This window comes from Malaya genurostris, chromosome 3 (assembly GCF_030247185.1).
Source record: "Malaya genurostris strain Urasoe2022 chromosome 3, Malgen_1.1, whole genome shotgun sequence".
Classification (NCBI taxonomy): Eukaryota; Metazoa; Arthropoda; class Insecta; order Diptera; family Culicidae; genus Malaya; species Malaya genurostris.
In genome coordinates, this window is record NC_080572.1 from 168,057,659 (window position 1) to 168,074,737 (window position 17,079).

Sequence of the window (17,079 nt, forward strand, 5' to 3'; positions counted from 1 at the left end):
ACATGTAAATTATATTATAGTATTACTGTCGTAAATAAAATCATACAATATCGAAAAAGGTCTAAGAAATATGAAACATCCGAAATACTCTTAAAATGTTAGTTCACTAACTTTCTCGTAGCTAAGCCATTCACTCGTGCTCTCTTCGGTGTCACTTCTCACTTCCTCCAGTTGTTCCTCAAAATCTGCGCTGGAACGACCTATCTTCGATCGCTTATCCTCAACACGTGCGAGCATCGTAGAAAACTGCTTCATAAACGGTTCAAGCCTAAAGGATCCGTCGGTTGCGAAGATAAACTTTTCATCGAATGACGAAATTCCTGCTTCTGAATGTAATGGACCGGTGTGCGATAAAAACTTTATAACTGGTTGCACCATCTCTTCCCAGCTAAGCTCAGAACTATCGAAAACTGGTGTGGAAAGAATGTTTCTTATTGGCTCCAAATATTTAGATGGTATGTTGGAATGGACGAAGCCTAATTCAAACAATCGCAATAGCCCTGATAGATTGATCTGGGAACTGTAAAAAGCAATAAGGTATAAGATAAAAGAAAAATCATATATATCGGCTTTACATTTTGATTTGGATCTGGATGTCTTTAAGGGCATTACAGATTTTCGAAATATCGGATTGGTTCTGTTTGAGCAGCATCAAAATACCGTCTAGTGCCCGGAGGGACCTCTCCTGTAGTTTGACCACAAATCGACGTTCGAACAATCGCATCTGATTTGTACGAATTTCTAAGTCTTTCTGAAATGTTATGATAGAAAAGCATTTACCAAAAGTAATATTGTTATTGTTTTGATTAGTTACCGCATTTTGTTTATATTGTAGTCTTAACTGGTAATGGTGATTGATTGTCTTTAAAAGTCCATCCATCGGTGGGTTTGATGATATCGACACTCGATTCTTCCTATCGAAACTATTGTTCTTACTTCGTGAATTGATTCTTTCTATTAATTCAGAAACTATTAATGGGATGGCAAAAAAATCCTCCGATTGCACCCTGCATATCAAATGAACATAATATGTCAATACCTGTTTATCCTAGATGTTTTTTTTTAAAGAATAAACTGAATTAGATTAGATTTGTTTATAGCTTTGCGATCTGCCCTGACCAAAACACCTTGATGAAAGCATGGTCTAATTTGATGAGATCGCTTTGTTCCCCAGCGTATAAAATGACTAATCGATTAGTACATAACGATATTTATTTATTTATTTATTTATTTAGGTATAATCAACAGACACAATATGGTCCTAATGATAATTTCTAGTAATATATAAAAAAATTCCAAGTATCCTACTGCGTGATAGATTGAAGTCAAATCCTGATGAAACGCGGTTGAATGATCTCTGCAAGCCAATAATAGCATTGTTAGCACCGTAGTTAGTTCGTCGTAAAGGAAGTCGAAGAAATGCACTGTTGCGAAGAGCCCGGGGTCGGACGTTGATATTAATTTCGCGGAGCAAAGCAGGGCAGTCAATCCTATCGGTCAGAACATCTGCTATCAATAAAGCACGTGCAACATCTCGACGAACTTGTAGTGTATCGAGACCGATTAATAACCCGCGACTTTCGTAGCTTGGTAGTTGGTGAGGATTGTTCCACGGTAAGCGCCGTAGGGCGAACCGAATGAATCTGCGTTGTATCGATGCGATTCTATGAGCTCCGTTTATGTAGTGAGGGTTCCAAGTGACAGAACAGCACTCCAAGGATGAACGAACAAGCGAGCAAAACAGAGATTTTAAACAGTGCACGTCTGTAAAATGTTTAACCATCCTCATTACAAATCCTAGGTTGCGAGAAGCTTTAGAAACGATATAGCTGATGTGTTGCTTGAATGTCAGTTGCTCATCGAGAAAGACACCAAGGTCTTTAACACACGTCGTTCTGACTATCGGGGATCCTTCCAGAAAGTAATGAAATGGCTCTTTCTTCTTCGAGAACGTGATGGTCGAGCATTTGTCAGGATTCAATTTCATACGGTTTACTTTACACCACTCGGCGAAGCTCAACAACTGTTGTTGAAGAAAACCTGCATCTTCTGGGCTTCGAATGTAATAGTAGATCTTAACGTCATCGGCAAACGATAGACGAGGGCCCTCTAGAGTAAAGTTGACGTCGTTGAAATACAGTAAAAATATTAAACGCCCGAGATGACTACCCTGCGGAATTCCGGACGAAGCGATAAACTCATTGGAAACGTGATCGCCGATTTACACTGCTAAACGACGATCTATAAGATATGACTGCAGCCACCGAAACATGTTAGAGCCGAATCCAAGTCTTTCCAATTTAGCAATTGTTATATTGTGGTTTATTATATCAAAGGCAGCAGAGAGATCGGTGTAAATAGCGTCTGTTTGTAAACCTTTCGACATACCATCAGTCACGTAGCACATGAATGACAATAGGTTGGTGGTTGTGGAGCGCTTAGGCATAAAACCATGTTGAGTGTCAACAATATATTGCAATATCAAAACAAAAAATAATTGTTCCAAGAGTTTTAACCCGTAGTGTGGGTGCTTCTTCTTCGTCTTATTTCTTAGTTTGATTGGATAGTAATCTTTTCATAATATCTATCGGTTTCGTTTATAGTCACACGGACTTTACTGGTTTTGATTACCGATAGTATCTCGCGGTGTCTCACCGCCGAGCCACTTCAGCACGAAAAAAGTTTTCTTTCCTTCTCGCGAACTACTCGAACTTCTAACGCACTGTCCGCGAAACAACGTGCTCATACGTTGAGAGCTCCGCCGGAATTGGTGGTTGCTTCAAACCAAGAGTTCGTGGATTGGAACCAGGACGCGAATGTTTTAAAGTACAGGGTGACAATCGACCGAGAATTAAGCCGGTCATTTTAAAGAAAACCGAGAAAATGTGACAATTTTTAGCATCATGATTTTTTTTCAACAATTGAAAAGTAGGAGGTAATACCCAATTTTACGTTTGAGTGAAAAATTCAGTAAAAGTGTTAAAAACTTATTGTCCCCATACAGGTTCTATGTCAAACAATTCATTGGACTCATTATATAAGAATTTAAAATGTTTTTTCTCGCAGGACATTGTCAATAATTGGATTTATGGTTTCCATCACAATCAAAGCATGAAAATTCATCTGAGGTTGTTCATCGAAAAGACGTGTTTGCAAACGAATTACCACAATTTAAACAGCTGCATGCCCTTACGACAACTTGTGGTACCATGGCCGAAGCCCTGGCAATGACGATATGGTGTTAAATTTGCAGTGTTATCATGTCGTTTATAATTTTCCCATTACTTTTTACTTTCATTTGAGATGACGCCGATAGATGGCACAGCAACTTAGGCTAATTAATTTTCGTCCATTGAATGCCTTTCTTTTCATTGGAGTTTAAGGGAAAATCTCGCTGTGTGGCTACTAAAGTACGAATAAAAAATCTTTTTTTCTCGTGAAATTCTCGAATTTTCAACGCACTAACACGATACAACGTGCTCACCGTAAGCCATGAAAGAAGTCCAGAAGGAAATGCTTAGAAAATATAAATCTAGATTGTTGTTGGTTTTCCAGAGCGACAAGCGTCCATTTAAGGGAATTTTGGATGAATTTTGTTCTGTGCTACTTGTTTTAATCCACCTATTGATGTGGAGAGTGTAGTAGTGAGAGCTATTCTCATGATACTCACATTTTCATTAATATCACTAGAGGATTCTTCCAAAAAATTTATTTGAAACTCGAATGAAATCTAGAAAGATTATTTGAGAATAAACTAACCTTTTCAATTTGTAAACAGTAAGTTGAATTCAGAAAAAATTCCCGTTATTTTGCATCGTCGCTCAACGTGACAGTTTAAAATCTTGAACACTTTTCATTCTCTAGCTCCAGAACCGGAAGTCGGATCCGAACTAAAGTCAATAGTAGCTTATAAGACCATGAGACTTTTCATTTGATTCTGACAGCTAATTCTCAGAGAAAATCATGTGAATTCCGTTTTGGAGTTTTTGACCACTATTCCCGGAACCGAAAACAGGTCGTCAAATGGTGAGATAACTAAGTCCTCACAAGTCCCTATCTCATGCCTCCCCGAGCGTCTATGACGACATTTGGTCAATAGAACGGCGTCGACTGGGTGCTATCGCCTTCTGCGTTAGTAGCAGAATGAGAGGGTGCGAAATGGCTTGTAGGTTGAAGCCCATCCTAAAGTGCAGTGTTTATCATAGTATATTACAACATATAATTGTGTTGTTTATTACATCATGTATTATTATTTTTATTATTATTATTAATATTATTATTATTATTATTATTATTATTATTATTATTATTATTATTATTATTATTATTATTATTATTATTATTATTATTATTATTATTATTATTATTATTATTATTATTATTATTATTATTATTATTATTATTATTATTATTATTATTATTATTATTATTATTATTATTATTATTATTATTATTAGAAGAGCGTAACTTACACTGCGACATTACCGGTTATATTGTATCATAGCATATAATTTCATATATTATCTATGTTGTATGGTATTATACTGCATTGCATTATATCATATTATATTGTATTATATTATATTATATTTTATTATATTATGTTATATTATATTTCTATTATGTTATGTTATATTGTATCGCATTATGTTGTATTATATTATATTATATTGTAGGGTTTATTATGAGTAGTACTACGTACCTCTGCGCAAAATATAAATTTGTTTTCCTTATAAGTTATCATTTTTAAAGTAACTTTCAACTAAATATCAAGGTCGTCACAAGGTGAGCTTGGTCCTCACTGGTTCCTGTTTCATGCCTACCCGTGTATCTGTGGTGACAAAAGGTCGATGGAATGCGTTGATGGCAGAATGAGAGGATGAGAAATGACATATAAATTCAAGTAATATAATATCATAGCATATCGCAACATATCATTTTATTTATTCTATTATTTATTATATAATTCATTGTACTATATTATATTGTTTTTTGTTGTTATTTTCATTATTATATTGATTGTTATTATTATTAATTTGTTATCAATAATAATAACATATATTATTTTTATAGATGTGGATATTATTATTGTTATTAGAAGAGAATTATTCTACTTCCTGCAGTATTGCGAAGATAGAAGAGCATAACTGACTCTCTACATTGACTGTTATTTTATATCATGTTTTATAATATATTATATTATATTGTATGACATTGTATTATATTATTTTGTAATCTATTATATCATTTTATGTTATACTAATTTCATTACACTATGTTTCATTGTATTTATCAATATAAAACATTTTGCACGGGGGCGTAAAGGGGAGGGAGCATCAGGGCATCGGACGAATTGATGACTGGACGAGGGATTGTGGATAGCCAGCCCAAGTCACTTGAAGGAAACTTGTTTCCTTCTGAAGGTTTGAAATGAGTCTGACGCGCCCTTCTCAAACAAACCATCAGGCGGGTTCAAGCATGTATAGCGATATGCTTCATCCATGCACTGGATATTATGGTTGGAAGAGCATCTTTTATTCCCGCGGAATACGAGTAAGTGACTCTACTTACGTATCCGCCCAACCCTTTTTGTTCGCTTTTCGGTAACAGCTATAGTAAGAAGGTGAATGGATGAGTCATATCGGGGCTACTGTAAGTCTACCCGCATCCACTGGCAAGTCCTTGAACTGATGGTGGCTTCACTTCACATCATATCACATCACTATTCCCGGAACCGAAAACTGGAGATCGGTATAGCCAAATGTTAATGTTTTATGGAATTTGGATTTCACGAAGATTTCAATCTTGGTATTTGTCACATATTGGGCACCAAGCTTGTTAAGAAAAATCATAACTCATGAGAATTTTTGTACAAAGTGGTTTACTGTTTCATCCTCACTATCACCCCCTCCTTCGTCCGTGAAAGATGATTTCGGAGTATCCGACCACCGTCGCTAATTCTGGTGCTGGTTGCCATCGTGTGTAATGAGGAGAGTTTACTGGGACGCGATGTAGTTGCTACTGTGGAAGTTCTCGAGCCCCTCGCCACAGTCGAGCTATTCCAGCCAGCGTACTCCAGTCGTCCCGGTCCTGTGTGCGAGTGTGGTGAGAGAATCTTCCGAACATCACTTCATGGCAAGTATAGTTACGATGAGTCGCTTTCCGGTGTTGACCTGCTTCGCATTTCCAGTTGTCATCCTCCGGTACCTAATCTGCTGTCGTCTTGCTCTAGTGTTGAGCGTACCGCACAAATTGATGTTGCACTGGGACGCACAGAAATCTGCTTCATGGAAGCCCCTGATACGCCCTCCACAGTCGAGCCTCTGCAGCCTGCGTTCACCAGTCGTCCCGGTCCTGTGCGTGGGAGCGTGGAAGGGGTCTTCCAAACCACTCTTGACGGCAAGTATGAGCCTTGTGTGAACGCTTCAAGCACTGACCCGCTTTCCGTTTTCAGTCGTTCTTCCAATTTGTATGTTTACTACCAAAATGTAGGTGGCGTTAATACATGCATTGACGATTACCGATTCCCGGTGGATTTTGTCGACCCGCATCGGTCCGATCATCGGCCCGATTATCGGTCCGATTGAGCACGATATGGGGCCGATCGTAGCGCTTCGATCGGCCCGTCATCGGACAATTCTGCACCATTTGCATCAACCGCGTTGATCTAAAAAAGCTTTATGTTTACATTATGTATCGCTAGAGAAACAGAGCGAAGAAATATCAAACAAGATATTTTCGAGCCGACGTCTTCCCGATAGGGTGAGAAAGATTGTTAAACATTTGTATCGATCATAGAGGCTTTAACCTTAAGGTAATTCGCCTGTTCGGCCCAGAAAAACTCTGGCCCTAAATTCGGGGTTTGAAATCCAACCCCGATATATTCCATCCCCCGAGTATCAGACATCCGCTCTCTGCTTTGGTATATCTTCACTCTTTTGTTCTACCGATACACTATGTAAGCTCGAAACGCAATCAAAAGCTTTCGTGCACGATGCGTCCGATGTTCGGATTTACTGGGTTGGCATGCACGGATGATTGTTACGACATCATTGCTCTTTCAGGAACGTGGCTCAACGAAAATACGATATCCGTCCTGGGATATGGGTCAAATTATGAAGTTTTTCGTACCGATCGCAGCTCCCATAACAGTTCGAAGAGCATAGGAGGCGGAGTGCTCATCGCGGTTCACCGTCGTTCAAAAGCTCAACTGGTTGAGAGCACACCGGGACGTTGTGTCGAGTAGGTGTGGGTTCGTGTTCAACTGGCTGATTTCTCGCTTTTCATTTGCGTGATTTACATTCCTCCGGATCGATGTCGTGATGTGTCGCTGATTACGGCACATATCGACTCATTGCATGAAATTGCATCAAATCAAGCGCTGCCCATCGACGAAATCCTGGTTGTTGGAGACTTTAACTTCCCTAGTTTGAATTGGTGTGCCACTTCTGATGGATTTTTATTTGCTGATCCCGCACTTTCAGCATTTCACGCTAGCATAACTACCTTGCTCGATGGTTATAATCTCAACTTGCTGCGGCAATTCAACCACATCGTTAATGAGAATGACCGAATGCTCGACCTTTGCTTCTCCAGTAAAACCGATATCGCATCCAACATTTGCGTTGCGCCGTCTCCTCTAGTGAAATGTGTTCGACATCATCCTCCGCTACACATCGTACTCGAGACTAAACGTTTACCTCATGACAGCGCCCCCTCTAGCATCATCAGCTATAATTTTAATAGAGCCGACTATAATAGCATGACTGCCTTCCTAATGAGTATCGATTGGGATGATATTTTCGACAATGATGATGTTAACGCAGCTGTACAGACCTTCTCCAATGTACTAATCTACGCGATTGATTACTTTGTTCCGAAACAATCCGTCCGACATTCCCAACATCCGTCGTGGCTAACCGCTGAATTGAAACATCTGAAAACATCCAAAAGAGCTGCTCTGACACGATACTCCAAGTATGGAGGTTACGTTTTGCGCAATAATTATATTCAGATAAATAAGTTATACAAGAAAACCGTGAAGCGCTGCCATGCCAATTATTTAAAAAAGGTACAGCATAGGATAAAGTCTAACCCAAAAGCTTTCTGGAAGCACGTGAATGAGCAAAGGAAGGAATTTGGATTACCATCGTTAATGCGATTCGGTGAGCGTACCGGTTCGAGTACTCAAGAAATTTGTCAGCTCTTTTCGGAACAATTCGCTCGTGTTTTCTCTACTGAAGCATTATCCCCACAGCAAATCGAACGAGCGGCAATCAACGTTCCGGTATCTAATTGCTTTTTGCACTCCATTGACATAGACGAGAATTCGGTACAGATGACTATCGTTGGATTGAAGTCAGGAGTTCTGCAGGACCAGATGGCATACCGGCAGTTATTTTGAAGAAATGTTCGGCTGGAATAATATCACCACTTTAACGTTTATTCAGAGCCTCATTAACTACAGCAGTGTTTCCGGATTCATGGAAAGCTTCGTTTATGTATCCGGTTTACAAGAAAGGCGACAAAAGCGATATGAACAACTACCGCGGTATCACTTCTCTTAGCGCAATTTCTAAATTATTAGAAAAAGTCATTCTGACTCAAATTTTTGACCATTGCAAGCAGTACATTGATGATACTCAACACGGGTTTATGCCGAAGCGTTCAACAGCTACTAACCTCGTATCTTTCACATCTTACAAAACAAACGCTATGTCAGACGGGTTGCAGACGGACGTTATCTATAGGGACCGTGCACGATAACAAGTAGCGCCATTAGTGGCGAATAGGCGGAAAAACTCTACCATAGCTCTACACTGTTACCATATGTTCACGCTGAATAAAATAGTCAAAAACCTGTTTTAATACAACATAGTGGTGTAATGATCCTTTTCTCACATCATTCATATTCTAATATATAATACTGTGGTATACTATTAAAAACATTTCTCTCCGATTCTTAGAATAAACCTAAGAGATTATTTGTGAAATAACTAGTTTAACCTACAGAATGGAACAGTTCTCTGACATCGATAAGAAAACAAAGTGAGTTCCACTATTGTAAGTATTTCGGGCACTAGAACGCGAGAACGTATAATCGAAGTTGGTTCGTAAGGCCATCAACTAACATGATTTTAATTGCAACCGAAAAATATGTTTAATTTTCGGTAGGAGCATAAGATCATTCATTTGAACCTAAGATTAAGAATACTGGACTAAGTGTAAAAGTAAGTGAGATCCTTTTTTGAGTGTATGACTATTATCTGCCGTCGTTATTCGAAAACCGGGAATACTTTCGAGACCAATTTAGAAAACTTTTTACTTTTTTCGTTTCGACTCTTCAAGTGACGTACACAATTTTTAACACACTCCTATCATTCCGGAACCGAAAGTCGGATCCAGATGAAATTCAAGAATTCCGTATAGAATCATGAGACCTTTCATTTGAATCTAAGTTGGTCAACATCGATTAAGTCATTGTCGAGAAACACACACACACAAAGATAGATTGCTCAGCTCGACGAATGGCATATGACACTTGACCAATTTTTACTAGTCGATTTTCAAGTGATTGTATAACCTTTCTATATGAGAAAGGCAAAACAGTTCAGCGTTTCAATAAAATGATTATTTGTTGTTAGCTTCGTGGAATCGAATTTTCAATATACGTCAAACTGGCTACTCGCGAGATTGCTAGCTTTTTTACGATTACAATTTTTTGTCGTGAATACGACTTACTTTACTATGGGGTGCCTTTTCAAAATTTATCCTCTGAGAGAGTGATAAGTTTTTGATCGTGAATATCTATTGTTGTATCTAATGAATCAACATAATTCTTGCGACATGTCATCGGAAATATGATCACAATTTTATGATAAAATTTTCAGTTTTGTGACATAGTCTCAAATAATTCAAAATTAAACTTTTCTGAAATGTTTGGTATAAACGAGTATCAAAGAGGATAATTCATAAGGCGCGTTTGCCTTTCTCGTATTTTTAAAGCTCATAGCTCAGTGATCTGTGAAAGAATTTATATAATCTAACTACCAATAGAATCGAAATTTTTCAATTTAAACGTGTATAGCAAAAGCATGGAAGTATTTCAATAGTACACTATTGAAAAACCAGTCTCATTTGACCCATGTCAACACCAGCCAATCAGAACGCGTTCTGAGGAAGAGAACAAAATATCTGCTGCTGTACAACAAATCGTCCGGGAAAAATGTTCCGAAAAGTGGTGAATATCGCAGTGAGTTCCTCAATTTGGTCCTTGTGAATGCTAGAAACGAATCCCTACAACATATTGATAGTTTCTTTCAACGAATTATGCAAATCCGAAATGAAATAATCGACATTAAAATTCTGTATGCGGCTATTTTTATAGCCGTTAGGACCGCCCATTAGTGAAAAAGCTACAAACGATATCACATAAAAGGAAATCTCTTAACAAAAATTCAATCAGTTTGGATTCTATCGCCACTGCGAGCAGATGTGTTTTGTGTCGTCTGCACAGCTAGTTTCGCTTTCGACAAGAGCGATTACGTCACAGCTGCCAGTCATTTGCATGGATGAAAAAGCAACGGTGGAGAGCATTACACAAAATCAGCCGTTCTAATGGCTCTAAAAGTTTTCTAAAGAACTATTCGGATTTGTTGTTCGCAAATCGAAGATAAATATCCTCAGTTTAGTGCAAATCTAGAACAGTTTGGTTAGATTTGTGCACTTTTCGCTGTGTGAAACTCACAGTAAACATGTCAGTTGTTTTCGTATTCACGACATCCAATTATGTCTCTGACATTACCCACCCGCCTTTTTCCATTCTAAGAGTATGGACCATCCTGCGAATTATTTGAACTTTTAGTTAAAATTTGACAGTCGGGCAGTTTTTTTTTATCGAGTAGTTAAATTTTTCTAAAACTGTGGCCCATTTCAAAATTTGACGGATGGAAAATTATTTGTGTCTATTTTGCCCTGAAAATAAAGTAATAGCAAGTGGTGTAATAATTGCAATTCAGCGAAAGTAAGAATAACTTCGAGATAAACTAACTTCATTTAAAAAATATTTAAACTTTTTATTGGGGTATTTTCTTTGAGTAAAAGTATAAAAAGAAATTACACAGAAGCAATTTTTACTAATGGTCTGAAATTGGAATGTTTTAGCAAGATATTTTTCAGTGTTTCTGGTCAAGTCGATTGAAAAATCATTTAATGTGCTGAGAATATCGTTTGAGTGTTTGAATTCGAGTGAATATGACAAATATTAGACACAAATCCAACTGCAATGACAGAAAATGACGTGGTCGTATTTAGATACAGAATGAATAATTCGATTCAAAATTTAATAGTCAGTCGATGTTGAACAATCGTTCGCACCACACGCGAATAATTCCATAGGGTTCGGAAAAAAATCCGCAGAGAAAATACGCTAGAAAGTATTTTCAAACTCAGTTTACAAGTTTTGCTATGGTAGCATTGTTTTTTCCACTCGCCGCCTCGTGCGCTGTCGTCGCCGGCCACTAAACCACGCCCTCGTGCACGGTCCCTATACAGATCTCTCTTCTGCTTTCGATAAAATCAATCATGACATCACAATTGCAAAATTAAATCGACTCGGCTTTGGTACAAAAGTCATTCAATGGATACAATCATATCTCAGCAATCGACGTCTTACTATCAAAATTGATGATTGTGTTTCCGAAGAATTTGTTGCAACGTCTGGAATTCCACAGGGGAGTCATCTTGGCCCTTTGATTTTCTTATTGTACTTCAATGATGTAAATCTTTGTCTGGATGGACCACGAGTTTCTTTCGCTGATGACCTCAAGATCTATAATACCATCCGCAGCTCAGAAGATGCGGCATTTCTTCAACGGCAATTGGAAATCTTTGCGAATTGGTGCAAAATCAATCATATGACAGTGAATCCCGAGAAGTGCTCAATCATTACGTTCACAAGGAAAAAGTTACCGTTCAAATTCGAATATTATCTTGAAGGATTCATGATTAGTAGATCGACATGTGTCAAAGATCTTGGTGTCTTTCTCGATGAGCAGTTATCATTCAAACAGCACATTAACTACATTGTTGCGAAAGCTTCACGCTGTTTGGGATGCATATTTAGAATGGCTAAGCACTTCAATGATATTTATTGCCTGAAGACTCTATACTGTACACTCGTTCGTTCTACTTTGGAATATTGCTCAGTAGTCTGGAACCCTCTTTACCTCAATGGAGCTCATAGAATAGAATCTATACAACGAAGATTCGTACGTTTTGTTCTTCGACGATTATCTATATATAATCCACATCAACTGCCGAGCTATGAAAGTCGCGGATTGCTGATTGGTCTTGACACACTACAAGTACGACGAGAGCTGTCGCGTGCTTTGATGATAGCTGATATTTGGAATGATAGGATTGACTGCCCTGCTTTGCTCCGTGAGGTTGATATCAATGTTCGTCCCCGTGCTCTACGTAACAACGCCTTTCTTCGACTACCTCTACGTCGCACCAACTATGGAACAAACGGTGCCGTTATAGGCTTGCAAAGATCGTTCAATCGTGTATCATCTGGATTTGACTTCAACCTTTCACGGAAAACAATTCAAGCAAATTTTTTACTTAGTATTAGAAACTATCATTAGGACTACAATGTGTCTGTTGATTTTACAATAATAAATATAAAAATACTAAAGATAAAGAATATAAAATTCAATACTCGTGAATGGAATATTGCAGTGGTATGTTCGTAGTACGCACACTGTACTGATATCATGTTTGAAGCCGAAGTCCTTTATATTTACTCAGTTTAACATACTGAGCGAGGACTTAAACACTCATACACATATACACTTAGACTCCAGTACTGATATATGCTCCTATATTCTACCAATCAATTAGTGAAATTTATAGTATTTTATAAAAACCATACCTGAAACGGTTAGTATTTCTTGCAGCTACAATAGTTACTTTAGTTCCGGTAGCTAATAGCAGTAAACCTATTGCATGAGGATTACCGTCACTGATAAATTCAGGAAATAAACTGTTAAGACTTTCATCTGAATCACGTACTATCAATGTAACTTTGTGCAGAGCTTCTTTTGTAGCTGGACATGTTTTGGCTAACATTTCCAGAGGTAATCTAATTGATTTCTTTAAAATCCTGGTAATGCCTTGTTTATTGGTGTAAGAGCATGAAACTTCAACCTTTGTGCTATTTGGAACTGCTGGTTCATAAGAATAGATCCACGCCTCTAATGTTTGAACGGTGTCAGTTTGGATATCACGAAACATAAATGTTTCGTTGTTACTCTCCAGTGCCATATCTGTTACAATGCATATTTGCATTAGCTCAAGGTTTATGTTTGGTTTGGCCGTTACTACGAGCTGGCACATGTAAATGAGATTTTCAATAGATGAAATATTCGTTCGTTTAGAACATTTTTCTAATTTTGGATCAATTGAAACCTGTAAGTCTATTTCACGCTCTGTAGCCGCATTAATAATGGCAATATCACTGAAGTCTACTCCTGAGCGAATTTCTTTCTCTAACTCCACCATTTCTTTTTGACATTTTGTTACTTCGAAGGGAGCTAGATTCAGAGGAGGAACTTTGAATAGATGTGGTTCAGATCCGAGGAATCCGACGGCCAGGTGTCCGGTACTACCTAGAGTTACCAGTGCTCCTGGTAATTTTGAAACGTTGGCTCGACATATTGCGACTGGGATATCTGGTAATTCAGCAGACCACACCACTTGATTTTCTTCGTATAATAGTAAAGATCCGCTATCGGAAACGACTGCAATCATCAGTCGGGCATCTGGTTCTGTAATATTTTAGGTGAACAAAATTAAACAGCTAGAACTTAAACAAAAGTTGTATCTATATGACAATGAATATTAGTGTTTTGAAAATTTGCTTTTGAGAAAACTAATTTACTTACCCCAGTACCATCCAACAACGAACGAATGAAAACATACAGGTGAATAATCAAGTTTTCTAATAAAACGAATTTTTCCCGTATCTGTTACACAAATTAGGTTATTTTCACCAGTTATAACTATTACTGATTCCAAACTGTTACACATAAAAAAATTAAATGAAATGAGTAAGAAAGTACTTGAAGCATATTACTTGGATATCTGGTGCACGCTCAAATCGAGCGCGTACTCTCCAACGCATATCGACCAAATTGGTTCGTGCCTTCGCAAGGTTTCGTTTGGTTCCGATAGATCTTGATACCTGTAGCACTCAAGTTCCCAACTGGGTGACACTGTGACGAAACAATCAATACGAGGAATGTAATGAATGGGCGAAGGAATATGTCTTTCTCCTGGCAGTCTATACTCGAAAGTAATTCCGTCTTGTTCAAAAAATCTGAGAGATCCGTTTGTATGCTGTATGCATAAGAAATCTCTACCCTTGATTCCACCAAAGCTTCCACGACAGAAACAAAATGCTGGGCTGGTAAGACTGTGCTCAACAAGAAGATGTAATTTTGATTGATCACCTGAAACAAACGAAATACATTTGTAAATGCGCCTATCCACCGATATTATAACTCACCATGATCGGCGATACCACCAACAGTTACAATTTGGTATATGCAAATTTTTGCAGGATGTAATATCGCAAGTTGCAATTTTGTATCTGTTTTGACAGCTCTGAAATTGGAAATGATAGACATAATTATTCATTGTTGGATTTTTCATCGATATTACAAACGTTGTAAACCTGCCGTCCACTATTCCAATAATTGGTAATGATAATTTGGTTTCTAATATTACATCTGAATGTTGATAAATATTTTCAAACTGCTGATCTTCGCCAGACTCTCCTTCTCCCAGTGATTTGTATGAAGGTTGGTATATCGAAAGATGACCCGAGTGAGAACCGACAATCACATTATCTTTTTCGCCTTCTTGGATGCTTAACCTACAGCAGTGAATTGAAAATGAGTCGTAGTTGGGTTCAACGTCAGGACACTGGGTTTTCCACCAGTTGCAAACTTTAAACAAGGACATTCTAGCCACAACTAGATCTGGTTTTTGTTTTTCACGATTTAGCTATGTGTTTTGTTTATTATTCGAGGATATATGTTTGAGTATTTCAGTTGCCATGGTTATTTATCGTTTTCGTTTCGTTCGAGAGTTGAACATATAAAGTTTAGTGCGATATTTGTACTATGATAATAATGATGATTTTTTCATACAAAGACAATTTGCATATTTTTACGGACAAAAAATTCAATTCAGCTATACCGTTATGTTGTTAGTATTGTGTGACGTTATAGTAAACTGAATATTGTGTGTGTAGTATAGCATTAGCGACGTGAAGAATTAGAACTAGGATTTTTAGGAGACGTTAGGATCTTGTATGAGTAAATGCCGAAAAACAGCAAATATACCCGCGGCAATTATGCCCATATTTTAGCCAAGGCTGATATGTTCACTTTTAAGCAAATTCATGATGCAGCAAAACAGTAATAACTTTCAATTAACAACGTATGTCACGTGCGAGTGTCTTTCATATGTCGCTTTCGCTTGATGGCAAACCTAACCCAGCTTCTATCCTAACTGCTGTCAAACCATTTGTTTGAAGCTAGTTTCGAACCTAATTTCAACGTTGTTGAACTGAAAATCGAGTCAGTTTCAAACCTGATTTTTATATCAGATTTTCTCAAACTTTCGTTGCTAACTGCGAACCCAACACAGTTTCCTGAAAAGTGTTTGTTTGATGAAACTACCCAAAAACGACATCAACAAACAAAACTCCTGTGACTTTTCTAAAGATATCTATTGAATTGAGCGAAAAATTAGATTTATTGTCGAATTGGTCATATGAAAAATCCTCGGGGAAATAAACCTACCGCCCGCGACAAATATGCCCTCTTTAATAATTCAAAAACTTCAAATGAAAGTAATGGAAAGACAACATGTTTAGAATCAAATACATTTTTTCCTTTCACATATACAAAGGTTATGCAATCACTATGAAAATCGTATTCATACTGATTCGACTTCTGGTTTCGGAATAACAGGGTGATTAGTGTAAAAATTCCAATTTCATATTACTTACTCACTTTTCTCAGAGATGGCGTGACCGATTTTTAACCGAATGAATGGTCCTATACAAAATTTCTGGATTACATCTGGATTAGACTTCCGGTTCCGATATTGCAGGATCTGTATAACTGTTTGAACATTTCAAACAGTTATACAGAGCAGGGATGCAAAACACGATAAAATGGGGTTGCTGGGAACGCAATTCAGTTTCAATCGATCGATTGATTGATCGATTGAAAATAGTATGTATGTATGTATGTATGTATGTATGTGTGAAGCCACCATCAGTTCAAGGCATTACCAGTGGATGCAGGTAGACTTACAGTAGATCCGAATTTGATTATCAGATAACTTTCATATTACCCGGCGCCTTCCAGCAATAACATCCGGCCATATAATAAAAGAATTCGCTGTACCAGCTTAAACCTGCCTGATGGGTTGTTTGTTAGAAGGGTGCGTCTTACTCATTTCAGACCTTCTGGGGAAAACACAGCTTTCCCCTGTGAATCGGGTTGACATTTCACTCCTTCATCCAGTCATTCACTTGTAAGATACCCTGATGCACTCCCATCCCTCTTCCCTTACAATGTACTTGAGTATAGTATTATATAATGTAACATAATACACTTTAATATAATTTCCGGCAGTATAATACAATAAAACACAATATAGTATAAAACGGTGCAAAATCGTATGGTACAGTGTATTATAGTCTACTATAATATTTTATGATGAATATAATAGTATCATAATGTTATGTGACATAATATAGTAAAATATACCATAATATATTATAATATAGTTTGGTCACTATACGACACTGAATATAATAAAATATTATTATGCATAAAATATAAAAATGTAATACATCACAATGCAATATAATACACTTATAATTGTGTATTAAAAAAATACCTTACAATACTATATAAAACAATACCAAACATTGTCCCATAATGTAGTATAATATAGTACAATGTAATATAATATAATACCACAAAATATGACGTA

General features: G+C 37.4%; 1 protein-coding gene across 1 annotated transcript; it reads right to left on the bottom strand.

Annotated features, from left to right (window-relative positions):
* Positions 1-3: 3 nt before the first annotated feature.
* LOC131439334 (protein PTHB1) lies at positions 4-15,027 on the bottom strand. The gene is made up of 8 exons (XM_058610229.1): positions 14,729-15,027; positions 14,570-14,667; positions 14,138-14,513; positions 13,947-14,080; positions 12,935-13,829; positions 815-1,007; positions 576-751; positions 4-520 (listed from the first exon to the last, which is right to left on the bottom strand). Exons 1-8 carry the CDS (start codon positions 15,025-15,027, stop codon positions 91-93), a joined length of 2,601 nt encoding a protein of 866 aa, XP_058466212.1. The 3' UTR covers positions 4-90.
* Positions 15,028-17,079: the final 2,052 nt, after the last annotated feature.

What these genes read in the sequence shown, in the direction of transcription:
- LOC131439334 (XM_058610229.1), bottom strand. Translation starts at nt 15,027, where the DNA reads ATGTCCTTGTTTAAAGTTTGCAACTGGTGGAAAACCCAGTGTCCTGAC. An exon ending in AGCGTGCACCAGATATCCAA is followed by an intron (nt 14,081 to 14,137) that starts GTAATATGCTTC and finishes TATGTGTAACAG; the next exon opens with TTTGGAATCAGTAATAGTTA. An exon ending in TACAATATAAACAAAATGCG is followed by an intron (nt 752 to 814) that starts GTAACTAATCAA and finishes ATAACATTTCAG; the next exon opens with AAAGACTTAGAAATTCGTAC.